The sequence below is a fragment of the Propithecus coquereli genome, unplaced genomic scaffold (assembly GCF_000956105.1).
Source record: "Propithecus coquereli isolate 6110/MARCELLA unplaced genomic scaffold, Pcoq_1.0 Scaffold131, whole genome shotgun sequence".
Lineage (NCBI taxonomy): Eukaryota > Metazoa > Chordata > Mammalia > Primates > Indriidae > Propithecus > Propithecus coquereli.
The window spans coordinates 176,114-189,608 of NW_012137303.1; the positions used below are offsets into that span (position 1 = coordinate 176,114).

The 13,495-nt window shown below is 43.0% G+C and overlaps 4 protein-coding genes and 1 pseudogene across 4 annotated transcripts in view; 4 read left to right on the forward strand and 1 right to left on the reverse strand.

Annotated features, from left to right (window-relative positions):
• Positions 1 to 1,584: 1,584 nt before the first annotated feature.
• LOC105805724 lies at positions 1,585 to 5,133 on the forward strand (annotated as a pseudogene).
• Positions 5,134 to 6,050: 917 nt separating this feature from the next.
• The window catches only part of LOC105805720 (histone H3.1-like), a 42,489-nt gene continuing 35,044 nt past the window's right edge, over positions 6,051 to 13,495 (forward strand). The window contains exon 1 of the mRNA XM_012638659.1: positions 6,051 to 6,379. Coding sequence (XP_012494113.1) covers positions 6,051 to 6,379 — 329 coding nt within the window. The remainder of the gene's footprint in view (positions 6,380 to 13,495) is intronic.
• On the forward strand, positions 9,800 to 10,573 carry LOC105805719 (histone H1.5). The gene has a single exon (XM_012638658.1). It carries the CDS (start codon positions 9,843 to 9,845, stop codon positions 10,521 to 10,523), a length of 681 nt encoding a protein of 226 aa, XP_012494112.1. The 5' UTR covers positions 9,800 to 9,842; the 3' UTR covers positions 10,524 to 10,573.
• Positions 11,498 to 11,939, reverse strand: LOC105805721 (histone H2A type 1-F). The gene has a single exon (XM_012638660.1). The coding sequence runs from the start codon at positions 11,933 to 11,935 to the stop codon at positions 11,543 to 11,545; it is 393 nt and encodes a 130-aa protein (XP_012494114.1). The 5' UTR covers positions 11,936 to 11,939; the 3' UTR covers positions 11,498 to 11,542.
• Positions 12,235 to 12,630, forward strand: LOC105805726 (histone H2B type 2-E-like). The gene has a single exon (XM_012638665.1). The coding sequence runs from the start codon at positions 12,250 to 12,252 to the stop codon at positions 12,628 to 12,630; it is 381 nt and encodes a 126-aa protein (XP_012494119.1). The 5' UTR covers positions 12,235 to 12,249.

Genomic DNA, 13,495 nt, shown 5'->3' on the forward strand with positions numbered 1-13,495 from the left:
AGTATAACTATAATGTTTGTACCCTCACAATACCCTGGAATAAAAAAAAAAAAGAAAAACTTGGCCATAAAGAAATTATCTGACCTACCTTGTTTGACTATAGGTCATAAGACCCTCATTCCAGAGGGGCTCCTGCTCTACATCCAGAAGGAAGGAATTCATGCTCAGAAAGGCCAAGAAGACTCTAGATAGACAGGCCTTCCTGACTTTCTCCACTCGGTATATTAACATTAGGTCATACCTGTTTTGTCTAATCATATTTCTACATGGCTGTGCATACTTTATTGACCTTAAGCATAAAAATGTACAATATCCCCTGTATCTTTCTGTATCATTCTAAAGGCTCCTATATATACACATTAAATTAATTTATATGCCTTTTCTCCAATTAATCTGCACCTTTTCGGTGATTGGTCAGCCTCGGCCCTTATATCTTCTTTCAGAAGGGAAACAGGTAATCTGTTAAGATGTAACACATGATTACTAGGAAGAATGAATGAATCAGGTAACAGACTAGCTTATAAATGGTTCTCTTTGGAAACTGAATGAGGCTAGGAGACAGACATCTTATTAAAGGATCTGTTCAGGTGTGGTTACATCCTTGGTCTTCTCTTCTGCAACAGATAAAGAGACAACATGAGATAATGAGATATCTATTTTGGGGAAGGAAAAACAATTGTTCTCCTTGGTGGATCTGTCAGGTCTTTATTTAGAGAGAGGAAAAGTCTCTTTCAGCCTCTGTTGATCTCTAAGGGCCTTTAATTGAAAATACTCATTAAACCAGGAAGCCATACTTTGGGGTGAACTTCCCTGAGCTCCTTCAATCCAAAGACACCGGGAAAACTGTCCAGTATTATGCTTAGGTTCAACAAAGTATGGGCAGCCATGCAGAAATATGATTGGACAAAAAGGGTATGATCTAAAGCTAATAGACCAAGTGGGGCAAACTCAGCAAGGCCTATCTAGATTCAGCGTGGCCTCTCTGTGCAGCATTCCTTCCTTTTGAGTGTGAGGCAAAACCTTCTCCAGAATGGGAGTCTTATGACTCACAAACAGGGTAGGTCAGATAATTTCTCACCATAAATGGCACCAAAAGGCAGAGGGAAAGTTAGACTAATATTTTTAGGTTGTTAACTGAAAAAAAGCCAAACTCTGTAAAATAATTTTAAAGAGATATATTCTGATCCAAATTTGAGGATCATGACCCAGAGCCACAGCCAAGAAGCCTTGAGCAAGTGGACTCAGTGTGGCTTGGTTACAGTTTGGTATACATTTCAGGGAGACAAGGGTTACAGGTAAAGTCATAAATCAATACGTGGGAAACATACATTTGTTTGGCCAGAAAAGGTGGGCCATCTCCAAATGGGTGGGGAGTGGGGATGGGGCTTACAGGTTATAGGAGGGTTTAAAGATTCTTTGATTTGTAATTGGTTAAAGACATGAAGCTTTGTCTAAAGGCTTGGAATGTTTTAACATAAGGAACTGTTTATCAGAGATAAACCACCGGACATATATTTGTTGTGTAAATTGAGGACCTGCAGGTTTATCTTACATAGGCTTTGGCCTGTTAGTGAGTTACAAAGGATGTCTCCAAGAAAGGAGGGAGGCATGGTGAGGCACGTCTGACCTCCCTCCTTGTGGCAGGCAATTTAGTTTTAGGATATTTCTTTGGCCAATAGGGGGTCCATTCATTCAGCTGGTGGGGGGATGAGACTTTAGATTTTATTTTAGTTCACAAGGTTTTATTTTTATGGCTGGCTTTGGGAAAAAGGAATTATGGTTTCCGTGACCCACCTTTGTAACCATAATAGGTTCCTTGCCAGATTCCCATGACAAGTCAATCCACTGAGATAATAGGTTGCAGCATAGAAAGAGGTTTAATAATACAGCTGCCAAAGGAGAGGAAAGGAAATCTCAAATCTGCCTCCTGGCGGAGTTTGGGGCTCAGGATTTTAAAGGGTTGGGTGGGCTGAAAGGTGAAGATCACAAATTGGTTGAAGAGAGCAGGGTGAAGTCATGGGACAGGGAAATGAAGAAACTGCATTCTCATGCAGATTTGGTTCCTCAGTGGGGGTCGACAAACTGTTTGGCATCAGCTATTCTGCAGCAGTTCAGAATCTTCATCAATTCTTAAACAAAAGTCTAATGATTTAAGGTCAGAGATTTCATTTCTAAGAACAATGAGATTGCAAATCAATTCTTAAAGTCCTTATTATTCCAACATCAGAAATCTCATGTATAGGATCAATGGAGAGGCAAATGGTCAGCATCTAGGGCTACTTGACTTTCCCTAACAAGGCAAGTGCCAAAGTATAGCCTGATTAATGCTTAATTAGAATCATATTTGGTTCAGAATTCTTTTTAATGTGGTTTCACCTTGGAGAGGGAGTCGAGTTCCTATGGCCAGACTTGGGGGTGAATAAGGGGTCAAAGACAGGAGGGGAGGAGAAGGTTAGAGAAAAACTTTTGCTTCTGAGGCCTTCATTTTGGGGTATCTTTCTAAAAAGGTATCCAATACCTTTTTGCATAAGTATTTTTAATTTTTTATCTTTAATTGTGGGTATATAATAGGATTATTTTGAGCTAATTATTTTAAAGAACTGCAGATACAGGGGAAACTCTGAAAACAGAAGTCACTCGTTTGTAAGGGAAATTTACACCTCTAAAGGAAATCTCCATTTGTAAGTGTCTCCCTTTCTATACCAGGAAGACAAGGATGACTCTAAATCAAGAGGCTCTAATCCGTGAAAAATCCACTGATTTAAATCTGCATTAAAAAACCTTACCTTTGTTTACCAAGCTTTTCCTGGTCCCCATAACTGCTCCTGCAACACCCTTTATTCCAGCTGAAGATGGTATTTAAGCCTGAATTCTAAGCCACCTCCATGAGACTTACACATTTTTCCGGGTATTTCCCACATATATATGAAATATACATACACTATATATATATATGCATATATATATGAAATATACTATATAATATAATAAACTTCTGCATATTTTTCTCCTGTTAATCTGTCTTTTATCACATGGGGGCCCAGCTAAGAACTCAGAAATGGTAGAGGGAAAATTACTTTTTCTTCCCTTACACCTAAATGGTAGTATGTAACCGTGGAAGGAAGGCTTAATATGACTAGCTCCATTTTCCTTCTGATCCTCAGCAATATAATATCCTTTAGGTTAAACGCTTCTGTTTACCTCTACACATAGGCCAGATAATTATAGAAAAAATTGGTTTGTAAGTTCAACTCTAAAAGAAAGATGATAACCTTCCTTTTCCCAAAACTACCTCCCAGGGAGATAAGAAAAGTGTACACACAAGTAACATGTTGTGTTGAAGATTTATAGGAACATAATGATCTGATGGTCTATGCCCTCCAAAGTTAACTGACCAAGAGCAAGTAAATTTTACAACCTCCCCAGACCCTCACAGGCATCCAGATATCTGTGGTCCTTTGTAACTTCTTGCAACTTCCCCCTTTCCATTCCCTTAACATAAAAAGGAATTTGAAGTTCATACTAAATTAAGATGGGTCTTTAGGGCATAAAGCTGCCATCTTCTCAGTTTGCTGGCTTTCCGAACAAAAGTCACTTTCCTTACCCCAACACCGTGTGTCTTATTGGCTGTCCTGTTGAAGTGGAAGATTGGAAAATTCCACTAAAGTGGAATTCTTAAAAATTCCACTACCGGGCTTTTTTTTTCCTTGCGATCCTTACCTGCGCCCCCTCCTCACCTGCGACCTTCCCCTCATAAATCACCTGTAGCAATTAGTGTACCAGGCTGTAAAAGTAGCTTAGGACTCTGCCTCACTAAAGTCAACCCTGTTGTGACCGTGCCCCTCCTCCTCTCCTGCCCTGTGACCTTTCCCCTCATAAATCACCTTTAGCAAGTAGTGTACCAGGTTGTAAAGTGGCTCAGGACCCTGTCTCACTAAAGTTAACCCTGTTATAGCCGTGCCCCTCCTCCTTAAGCAGAGTGTTTAAAAGACTGCAGTGGTCTTTGTCTGGTGCTCAGAATTTGGGGAGAACAAATTCCCCTCTGAGCCTTGCCGGCCAGCATATAAAACCTGTATTGCCAAAATCTCTGTGTGTCTCTCGGTCTATTCTCGATCAGTCCTGCGGTAACACTGTGGCAAGTGGTACCAGCTTGGATTCAGTTACATAATTGCAAAAAGAATTAGGGTGGGGAGTTAGGGAAGGTAAAACAAGGAGGGAGTCAATGTGGCCACGAGGGAGGGAAGGGAAAGGAACAAAAAGAAAGAAAACAGAAAGAGTAAAAGGTAAGGAAAAGGGTAGAGAACCAAATTTGAGAAAAGTGAGGAAGCCCACCTTGAAGCTATACCTGGTGGAGTTCATTGCAGTCAGCCACTCCTCAGGCTGATCGCACTGAGATTATACAGAAACAGTTTGCATATTTGGTAGTTTCACAAATGCCCGAAATGAATGTAGTCATCCCTCTAGAGATGGGCCCCTCGATTCCAGCAGCCACAAGGCAATATATCAATCAATGCCATAGGTGACCGAGGAAAAACACTGCAAGGCCATACACAGATAAAGGAATAGCCTTGCAGCGGTGGACAGCGCAAAACACTGTAGAAGGTGGACTGAGTAATCTTTAATTAAGCATCTTTTTAGACTCTGGAGTTTAAGCACCTTTTCATTTTTCCTGAATCGTGGGCAGGGCTTAAGGTTTGAGAACTAACTAACAGGTTAGAACTAACTAACCACCTGGTATGGATAGTTTTCAATCAGGTCCGATTTAGAAATATATAAGCCACTGCCTCCAAGATTTGGCACGCTGAGGTTCTTTGAATCATAGGTATGTCTGTTCACGGTAAGGGAGGATAAGGGTCTAGGTAAAGGTGGCGCCAAGCGTCACCGCAGAGTTTTACGTGACATATCCAGGGTATCACCGAGCTTGCCATCCGTCGCCTAGCCCGTCGTGGAGGCGTTAAGCGCATTTCTGGCCTCATTTATGAGGAAACGCTCGGAGTTCTTAAGGTCTTGGAGAATGTGATCCGTGACGCCGTCACCTACACGGAGCACGCCAAACGTAAGACTGTCACGGCCATGGACGTGGTTTACGCGCTCAAACGCCAGGGTCGCACGCTCTATGGCTTCGGTGGCTAGCATTTCACTTGGAGATTCTATTTTGCAAAGGCTCTTTTTTAGAGCCACCCGCTGAGTCTTATGAAAGAGCTGTAGGCATTTTTAAAAACCTTAACTTGTAAGGGGTTAGCTAATCCCTTCTCAATTCCGGAAAAGACACTAAAGATCTTAAGTGGTGTAACTTCTAAGCAGTTGTCAAGTTCAATGTAACTTGGTGTCCCTTTTAGCATTACTACCAGCTACTGGTTAAAGGGTGCAGCTTCTACGACAGACTGTCAAATTTAAGGCCTCCAATTCTTGCAAAAGTTGCGGTGAGACAGGCACTTTCAGCTTGTATCGGTTACTCTCCCGTGACAACCTCCAGGGCTGAGTAGCTACAATGGTGTGGTCCGCAATGTCTGAAATAGTTAAATATGACCTTTTACAGAAAGAGTTGGCCGGCCCTTTAAATATAAAAGTATTCGGCCGTTCTTAAACACGTTCGACAAATACTGTCATGGCTGATGTCATGCCATACTGATATGGCTCGAATTTCACCCCTTCGTTGTCTCCATTTAAAAATAATTCAGTCTCAGTTCCTTTTCACGTTATTCAACAAACTTTGTCAATCCAGTCATGACACCTTATTTAAAATAGTGCAAGGCAATTGCAGATCTTCAAGCCAACAGTCTTATAGGATTTTGATGCCATGGGAAATTTAGAGGCTTTTTTAAAAGCCAATGAGACCAGTCTTTTCTGTGAAACGAGGGGAAAAAAAAAAAAAAACAGTCTTTAAGAAGGCGGGAAAAATGTTGAGAAGATTAAAGCGGGAACCAATTCCGTGAGTGAGACGAGAAACTCTACAGTCTATGGTCCAATCAGAATGCGAGGGTCGCTATAAATACCGGGATGACCGGCACCTGTTCTCACTTGTTTTGAGTAGTTAGGACTGGTTAGGCATGGCTCGCACAAAGCAGACAGCTCGTAAGTCCACCGGCGGTAAGGCGCCGCGCAAGCAGCTGGCCACCAAGGCGGCCCGCAAGAGCGCTCCCGCCACTGGCGGTGTGAAGAAACCTCATCGCTACCGGCCCGGAACCGTGGCTCTGCGCGAGATCCGCCGCTACCAGAAGTCTACAGAGCTGCTGATCCGGAAGCTGCCTTTTCAGCGCCTGGTGCGCGAAATCGCTCAGGACTTCAAGACCGACCTGCGCTTCCAGAGCTCAGCAGTAATGGCGCTGCAGGAGGCATGCGAGGCCTATCTGGTGGGGCTTTTTGAGGACACCAATCTGTGCGCCATCCACGCCAAGCGAGTGACTATTATGCCAAAGGACATCCAGCTTGCCCGCCGCATTCGCGGGGAGAGAGCATAAATTTTCTTACAGTGGACCAATATGCATCCCACCCCAAAAGGCTCTTTTCAGAGCCCCTCAGTTGTCACCAAAAAGTAGCTGTGAACTTTCGAAACAATGTTGTAGCCCCATACCATGTGCAGATTGCGTGGACACAAAATGGTTGAAGACTACCGGAGGGTTGCATTACAGTCTGAGAGGCGATGTGTTAACACAATTTAACTCCAATTACAGAACCTGCTCATCCTCCTAATGCAGTGAGGAGATGTAAAAAGACACTACTTTGATAAATGAGGGAACCTTTTTAGAGACATCCTCGGTTACACAGTGAAAGACCTTACATGCTTTAGTTTCTGTGGATAATTGTGGTAGTGAAGTTTGATTTTGCCAAAGTATCCATCCTCTTACGCTTTAAAAAATGTGTTACTTGCTTGCAGGCCTGTGCCACTAACAAACAGAACCAGTACTATTATAAGTGTTTAAAAAACCTGTTACATGGGTCCTAAAAAATGTGTACATATGGACATAGTCGAATGATGGACAATAGAGACTTGGAATGGTGGGGATGGGAGAGGATGGATGATGAAAAATGATTGAATGGGCACAATGTATGTTTTTGGGATGACTGATATACTAAAAGCCATGACATGACCACTGTGCAATGTGTGTAACAAAATTGCACTTGTACCCCATAATTTGTACAAATAAAAAACCTGTTACCTTTTTTTTGTTTCAATGTAATGTTTAGGAAGCCATATGTTTGTGTGTGGGAAGCAGGCCTCTGAAGACCTGGATACTTTAACCTACTGCAGGCTGTCATCTGTGAAACGAATTCCCTCTACTTCTGAAAATCTATCTTAAAAAGTATTTGCCCAAGTCATTACACCATGTGCTTGTCACAGTCTGTGAAATTGTATATTCTTGATTTTTTTTTTCTAATAGAGAATCACACTGAGAATTAAACCTTAGGTGGCATTTTAAAGCTGTTCTTGGTTTCTGTTTTATCCAGAATTATCAGCTGTCTAAAAAGTTTCCTCATGTGCTCTTCGTATGTGACTATCATTACCTCATTTTGCAGTTTACCCTTTTGGGTACACATCTTGACTCTAGGAGATGGCAGAGTTATGTGAAGGCAATTTTTCTCCTGAGTGTTCTCAGGCAGGTCAGCCCTTTTGGGCCTTCCCTTCTTTCCCCTATTCTTGGATTCACTCTTCCAAAGAGGCTTATATTCCAACAACTAACTCCTCCTAAAGTTTTTTGGAAACTCTGGGAATCGACTCAGAAAACAAACAAACAAACAAACAAAACCCCAGTTCTGGCAGGTGGGGCCAGAAGCCTCTTACAATTAATTTAGAGTTCATTCAGTGAATGTCTGCTACGTGTAAGGACACAACTTGATGCTGCCCCTTCCAAGATTCAGAGATAATTGTCTCCCCATCCCTTATAGCCTATCATAATAGAGCTGAGGTCATGTGTCTAGTTTTAAATCCCAGAACTTCCAGTTATTAGCTGTATAACCTTTGTCAGGTTACTCATTCTTTCTCTGGGTCTCAGCTTGTACAGCTGTAAAATGTGGCAAATGAATTAAAAACCTGAAGAACATGTTTTTTACTTAATAAATGCTTAATGAATGTTAGCTCTTATTATCATAGCCCCATCCCCTTTAGACATGGAATTTCGGGTCTTTTTTCCCTGGATCTTCTGAAAGTTTTGTGTCTGAAACAGTGGAAAGTGCTTGGTTAGAATATTTTCTTGTGAAGATGTCCTTTTGTTTAGTTCTCAATTTCCATTGTTCTAAAAGAGGCCTGTAGCATTATCTGTGTATGTGTGAAGTTCAAAACACAGCAAACAGACCAGGTAGCAAATAGTTTAGGCTTTGAAGGCCACATATAGTCTCACATATTATTTTTGTTTTTTACAATCCTTTAGAAATGTAAGGCATTACTTAGCTTGAGGGACATACAAAAACAGGCCACTGTCCAGATTAGACCCTAATTTGCCAGCCCCTCCAGGAACTCTTGAAGAGAGGATGAAGTATGTTGGCTTTAAACTTTCCAGTACAGCATTTCATGAGCAAGAACTCAGTAACTGTTGATTTCATTAAAGATTTGAATCATCCTTGATCTCCTTTGTTACTCAAGCACAAAATCCTATCCACTCCTCTCCCCTCCAATAAACAGGAAACTTCACCCCTCATTCCAACCTCACTGCCTCAGTTATGTTTTCCTGAATTCTTCTGAACCTCTATAAACTTCAGTGCTTCAGTACCCAATCCAACCTTCTTATAGTCAGTAGCCAGTTATTCTAAAATATGAGTCTGTTTGCACTCTAATACATAAAAATATCCATATTGATGTACCCTGAATGTTTATAGAAGAGGGTATGTATTCCTGGTGGTGCATGCAGCTTATTAAATGTTGATGGAGATTTCAGTGGGATCAGTGGAAAGAACGTTTTGAAAACCTGACAGAGTCAGGTCATCTAAACAGTTTGTGCATTTGAGTGCCACTGGGAGCCACTGAATAATTTTCAACATGTTTGAGAGTTTTATCTAAAGCAAATTATCTATGCTAAGTATTTTTCTTCCTTATTTTAACGGATTTGCTCAGGACCTAAAGAAAGCACCTCAGTCAGAAAGTATGCCAAATTTAAGTCTGGATTTGAACCCAGGTTGTTGGATTCTGAAGTCAAAGCGATTTGTATTCCTCCTGCCACAATGTGGAAGAAATCACTCTGCCAACTGTATTTTTCCAAGCTGCAAAATCCCATTCTCTAAAGATATCAACACTTGGAAACTCCTAGGAGATAGAACCGGTTTTCAAAGTAAGGTCTGTGTGGTTAATTTGGGGCTGTAGGCAACCAGCTGCTCTGTGCCTGTGTTACTTGCTACAGTTAGAAACAAAGTTTATGCCCAAACCAAGGAACCTAGTGTCTTTCCTCTTGCAAAAATCAAAGGCTGATCCTAGGGACAAATCTTTTTAAATAACTTTCACTGGATTCTTAGTAGAAATTTATTGTAACATGCAACTAACTAGCATGATGCCCTCAGCTGAGTAGATTCTTATGAAAAGCTGAAGGGATTTTGAAAAATATCTTTCGTCAATTGCTCATGATTCGTGAAAACAGAAACAAGTACGTGAACCTGGAGGCTGTTTTCCTCCTTTGGAGCTTCAAAGTGTAAAATTTTGTACCGTTGTTTTAAGCATTTAATCAAATTTCGGAGACTAACAAACACAATTTGAAAGTCCAACCAGGAGCGGCCGCAGCCCGAGGGCGGTGGATTGGACACTCCACCAATCACAGGGCAGCGCCGGCTTATATAAGCCCCGGGCCCGAGCAAAGCAGCATTACAAAACTTGCTCTTTGGGTTCGGCATCTCTTCTCTAGCAGTTTCTTATCACTATGTCGGAAACCGCTCCTGCCGAGACAGCCACCCCAACGCCTGTGGAGAAATCCCCCGCCAAGAAGAAAGCAACTAAGAAATCGGCCGGCGCGGGCGCGGCTAAGCGCAAGGCGACCGGGCCCCCTGTCTCTGAGCTGATCACTAAGGCTGTGGCCGCTTCCAAGGAACGCAATGGCCTTTCTTTGGCTGCTCTTAAGAAGGCGTTAGCGGCTGGTGGCTACGACGTAGAAAAGAACAACAGCCGCATCAAACTGGGCCTCAAAAGTTTGGTAAGCAAGGGCACTCTGGTGCAGACCAAGGGCACCGGCGCGTCTGGCTCCTTCAAACTGAACAAGAAGGTGGCCTCTGGGGAAGCCAAGCCGAAAGCGAAGAAGGCAGGTGCAGCTAAAGCTAAGAAGCCTGCTGGGGCCACCCCTAAGAAGCCCAAGAAGGCTGCGGGAGCTAAAAAGGCAGTGAAGAAGACTCCGAAGAAAGCGAAAAAGCCTGCGGCAGCTGGCGTCAAAAAAGTGGCGAAGAGCCCCAAGAAGGCTAAAGCCACCGCCAAGCCGAAGAAAGCAGCTAAGAGCCCCGCCAAGTCCAAAGCGGTTAAGCCGAAGGCGGCCAAACCCAAGGCCGCCAAGCCTAAGGCAGCAAAGCCCAAACCTGCAAAGGCCAAGAAGGCGGCTCCCAAAAAGAAGTAGGAAGTTGGCGCGTAAATACTGCAACAAAGCCCCAAAGGCTCTTTTCAGAGCCACCCCAGAGATCTCTGAAAATTGCTGTACACAGAAAAAAATTAATTTCACCTCAACCCTAGCCTCCGATTTTTGGAGGAATTTCTTCACCCTACACTTAACACGTGTATGGATATGAGAGGTTTGAGGTAACTTCCTATCTCGGACTTAAAACTGAAACTGAAAATAATGTGTTAGTTAGACGCGCAAAGTAAGCAAGGCGCTCTTTTCCAGTCTAAAGCCTGGAACTAAATGGTTACATCTGGGTCTCCGTGTAAATCACTGTTAATCCAACTTAAGTATGACCTGCAGCCGTTGGTTTTCAGAAGACAGTTTTCTAAGCTATTACAATGAAGACTCTTAAATTTAAAAAACCCGCGCCATATTCTGACTGGTTAGTTTACTGCTTTCCATCAATCGGAAGTGTGCTTCCGGTTTAGGCGCCCGCTACTTTAGCAAGCATCATCCACCCAAAGTGCACACCACAAGATGTTAAGGCTAAAAGTTTTACACAGTTCTGAAGCCAGTTGGCTTAGCTTATGAAATTGTGTGTTGGAACACCACTGGATGAACAAACTGCCAATGCACATAAATTGCAGTAAATCCTACGAAAGACGACTGTGGTGATATGCTTAAATCAAGATCTTCAACTGGATTAAGATGAGGAGTCCAAATAGGGGACAAGGGTTTGGCCTTTCTCACATGTGGTTATGGAAACACATTCCAGGGTTTAATAATACATCACGCTTATTTCCTTACTAGACTCCACAATTTTTAATACACCGAGGACCGACACTTTGTGAAATTTCAAACTTGGTAAAGTAGCGCGCAGTTTTATCTAAAAGGGATTGCTAAACCGTAGTTATTACATGGAATGATTTCCTCTCCGCAGTAACCACTGACGTTTTACTAGTGACCCATCTCTTCCATAGAAATAGTAGGTGGCTCTGAAAAGAGCCGTTGGTTTGGGAGGCAGTGCTATCGGCACCTTACTTGCCCTTCGGTTTGTGGTGACTCTCAGTCTTCTTGGGCAGCAGCACCGCCTGGATGTTGGGCAGGACACCGCCCTGAGCGATGGTGACTTTGCCCAGCAACTTGTTGAGTTCCTCGTCATTACGGATGGCCAGCTGCAGGTGGCGAGGAATAATGCGCGTCTTCTTGTTGTCACGAGCAGCGTTGCCCGCCAGCTCCAGGATCTCGGCGGTCAGATACTCCAGCACCGCCGCCAGGTACACCGGGGCGCCGGCCCCGACTCGCTCAGAGTAGTTTCCTTTGCGGAGCAGGCGGTGCACACGGCCCACTGGGAACTGGAGTCCTGCCCGGGAGGAGCGGGTCTTGGCTTTGGCGCGAGCCTTGCCACCTTGTTTGCCGCGTCCAGACATGATAGTAGTTGCTGAAAACCTAAAGTGTGTAAGCCAAAGCTGCAGTATTTATAGTCAATATTGGGCGCGAAATAAAGCAATACCATTGGCTAAAGGTGTGGTTTCACTTAAACCAATGGAATCGCGATTATGAAATACGTTTATTTTGATTGGACAAAATTGATACGTGACGTCATCTAGGGTCATCACCAATCACATACATGATTTTATTAATCAACTTATTTGCATAAGACATTTTGAATAAAGAGCGTAGGTCCGGCTCCGCGCAACCTTTTTCCTGATTCTTTCGACTTTCTTTGCAGCTAATTTCTATCATGCCTGAACCGGCCAAGTCCGCTCCGGCCCCAAAGAAGGGTTCCAAGAAAGCAGTGATCAAGGCGCAGAAGAAAGATGGCAAAAAGCGCAAGCGCAGCCGCAAGGAGAGCTACTCCATCTACGTGTACAAGGTGCTGAAGCAGGTCCACCCCGACACCGGCATCTCGTCTAAGGCCATGGGCATCATGAATTCCTTCGTCAACGACATCTTCGAGCGCATTGCGGGCGAGGCCTCTCGCCTGGCGCATTACAACAAGCGCTCGACCATCACCTCCAGGGAGATCCAAACGGCGGTCCGCCTGCTGCTGCCGGGAGAGCTGGCCAAGCACGGTGTGTCTGAGGGCACCAAGGCTGTCACCAAGTACACCAGCTCCAAGTGAGCTCCTCGGTAGATGCCCACACCCCAAAGGCTCTTTTCAGAGCCATCCACACTTTCCAAAATGAACTGTTGCTCATTTTGTCCCTCCCTTAGAAGTAGCCAAAGGCAGCATTATTCTGAAGCCTTTGATAAACGCTTTATTTATGCAAAAGATACTTTGTCGTCTTGTGTTTAAAATAAGATTATCTGCTACCAAATTTTTTGTGTTACAAATATCAAACACCCAAAACAGTTTTATTGTGCTTATTTCACTTAATATCCAGACTCATTTAATGCTGAGAACCCCCCTGTGGAGTTAAGTTATTAGTGCCTAGAAAATTTCAAATGCCCTTCATGGTAAAAATCTTATTAACATATAAAGAAAGTAATTAGCTTGACGTTTTGCAGGTTGTACCATCATTTTCAGGCCTCCCAATAGGGAGCTCAATAAATATGTAATCCAAGTGATATGCTCTTTAGATTTTTCTTTTTAAAGTAAGTGATGGAAATGTGTTTTCTTGCTACTTCCATTTTAGGCCTAATTTGCACAAAATGACCTCAAGGTGTTGAGATAAAATGGAGAAAGGAAAGAAAGAAGTTAGAACCAATTTGAAGCTAGCTAGCTAATTTCTATCCTCCCTAGCTAATCCAGATGCTATGCCAGCAGCTTGAATTTTTCTACTATTAATAGTTATTTTCTTTACATTTGTCCTAGGTAGATCAAAGTACTCTGCACTGCCCCAACTCCACACCTTTCCTATGAAGTTGTTAATTTAACATGTAGCTTGATTTTGCTTTTGCTCCATGTTTTCCACTCGCCTTGAATGTTTCACCACTTTAAGGAATGGCATGTCTGTTTACTATTATTTTCACATGGTCAAAATTTT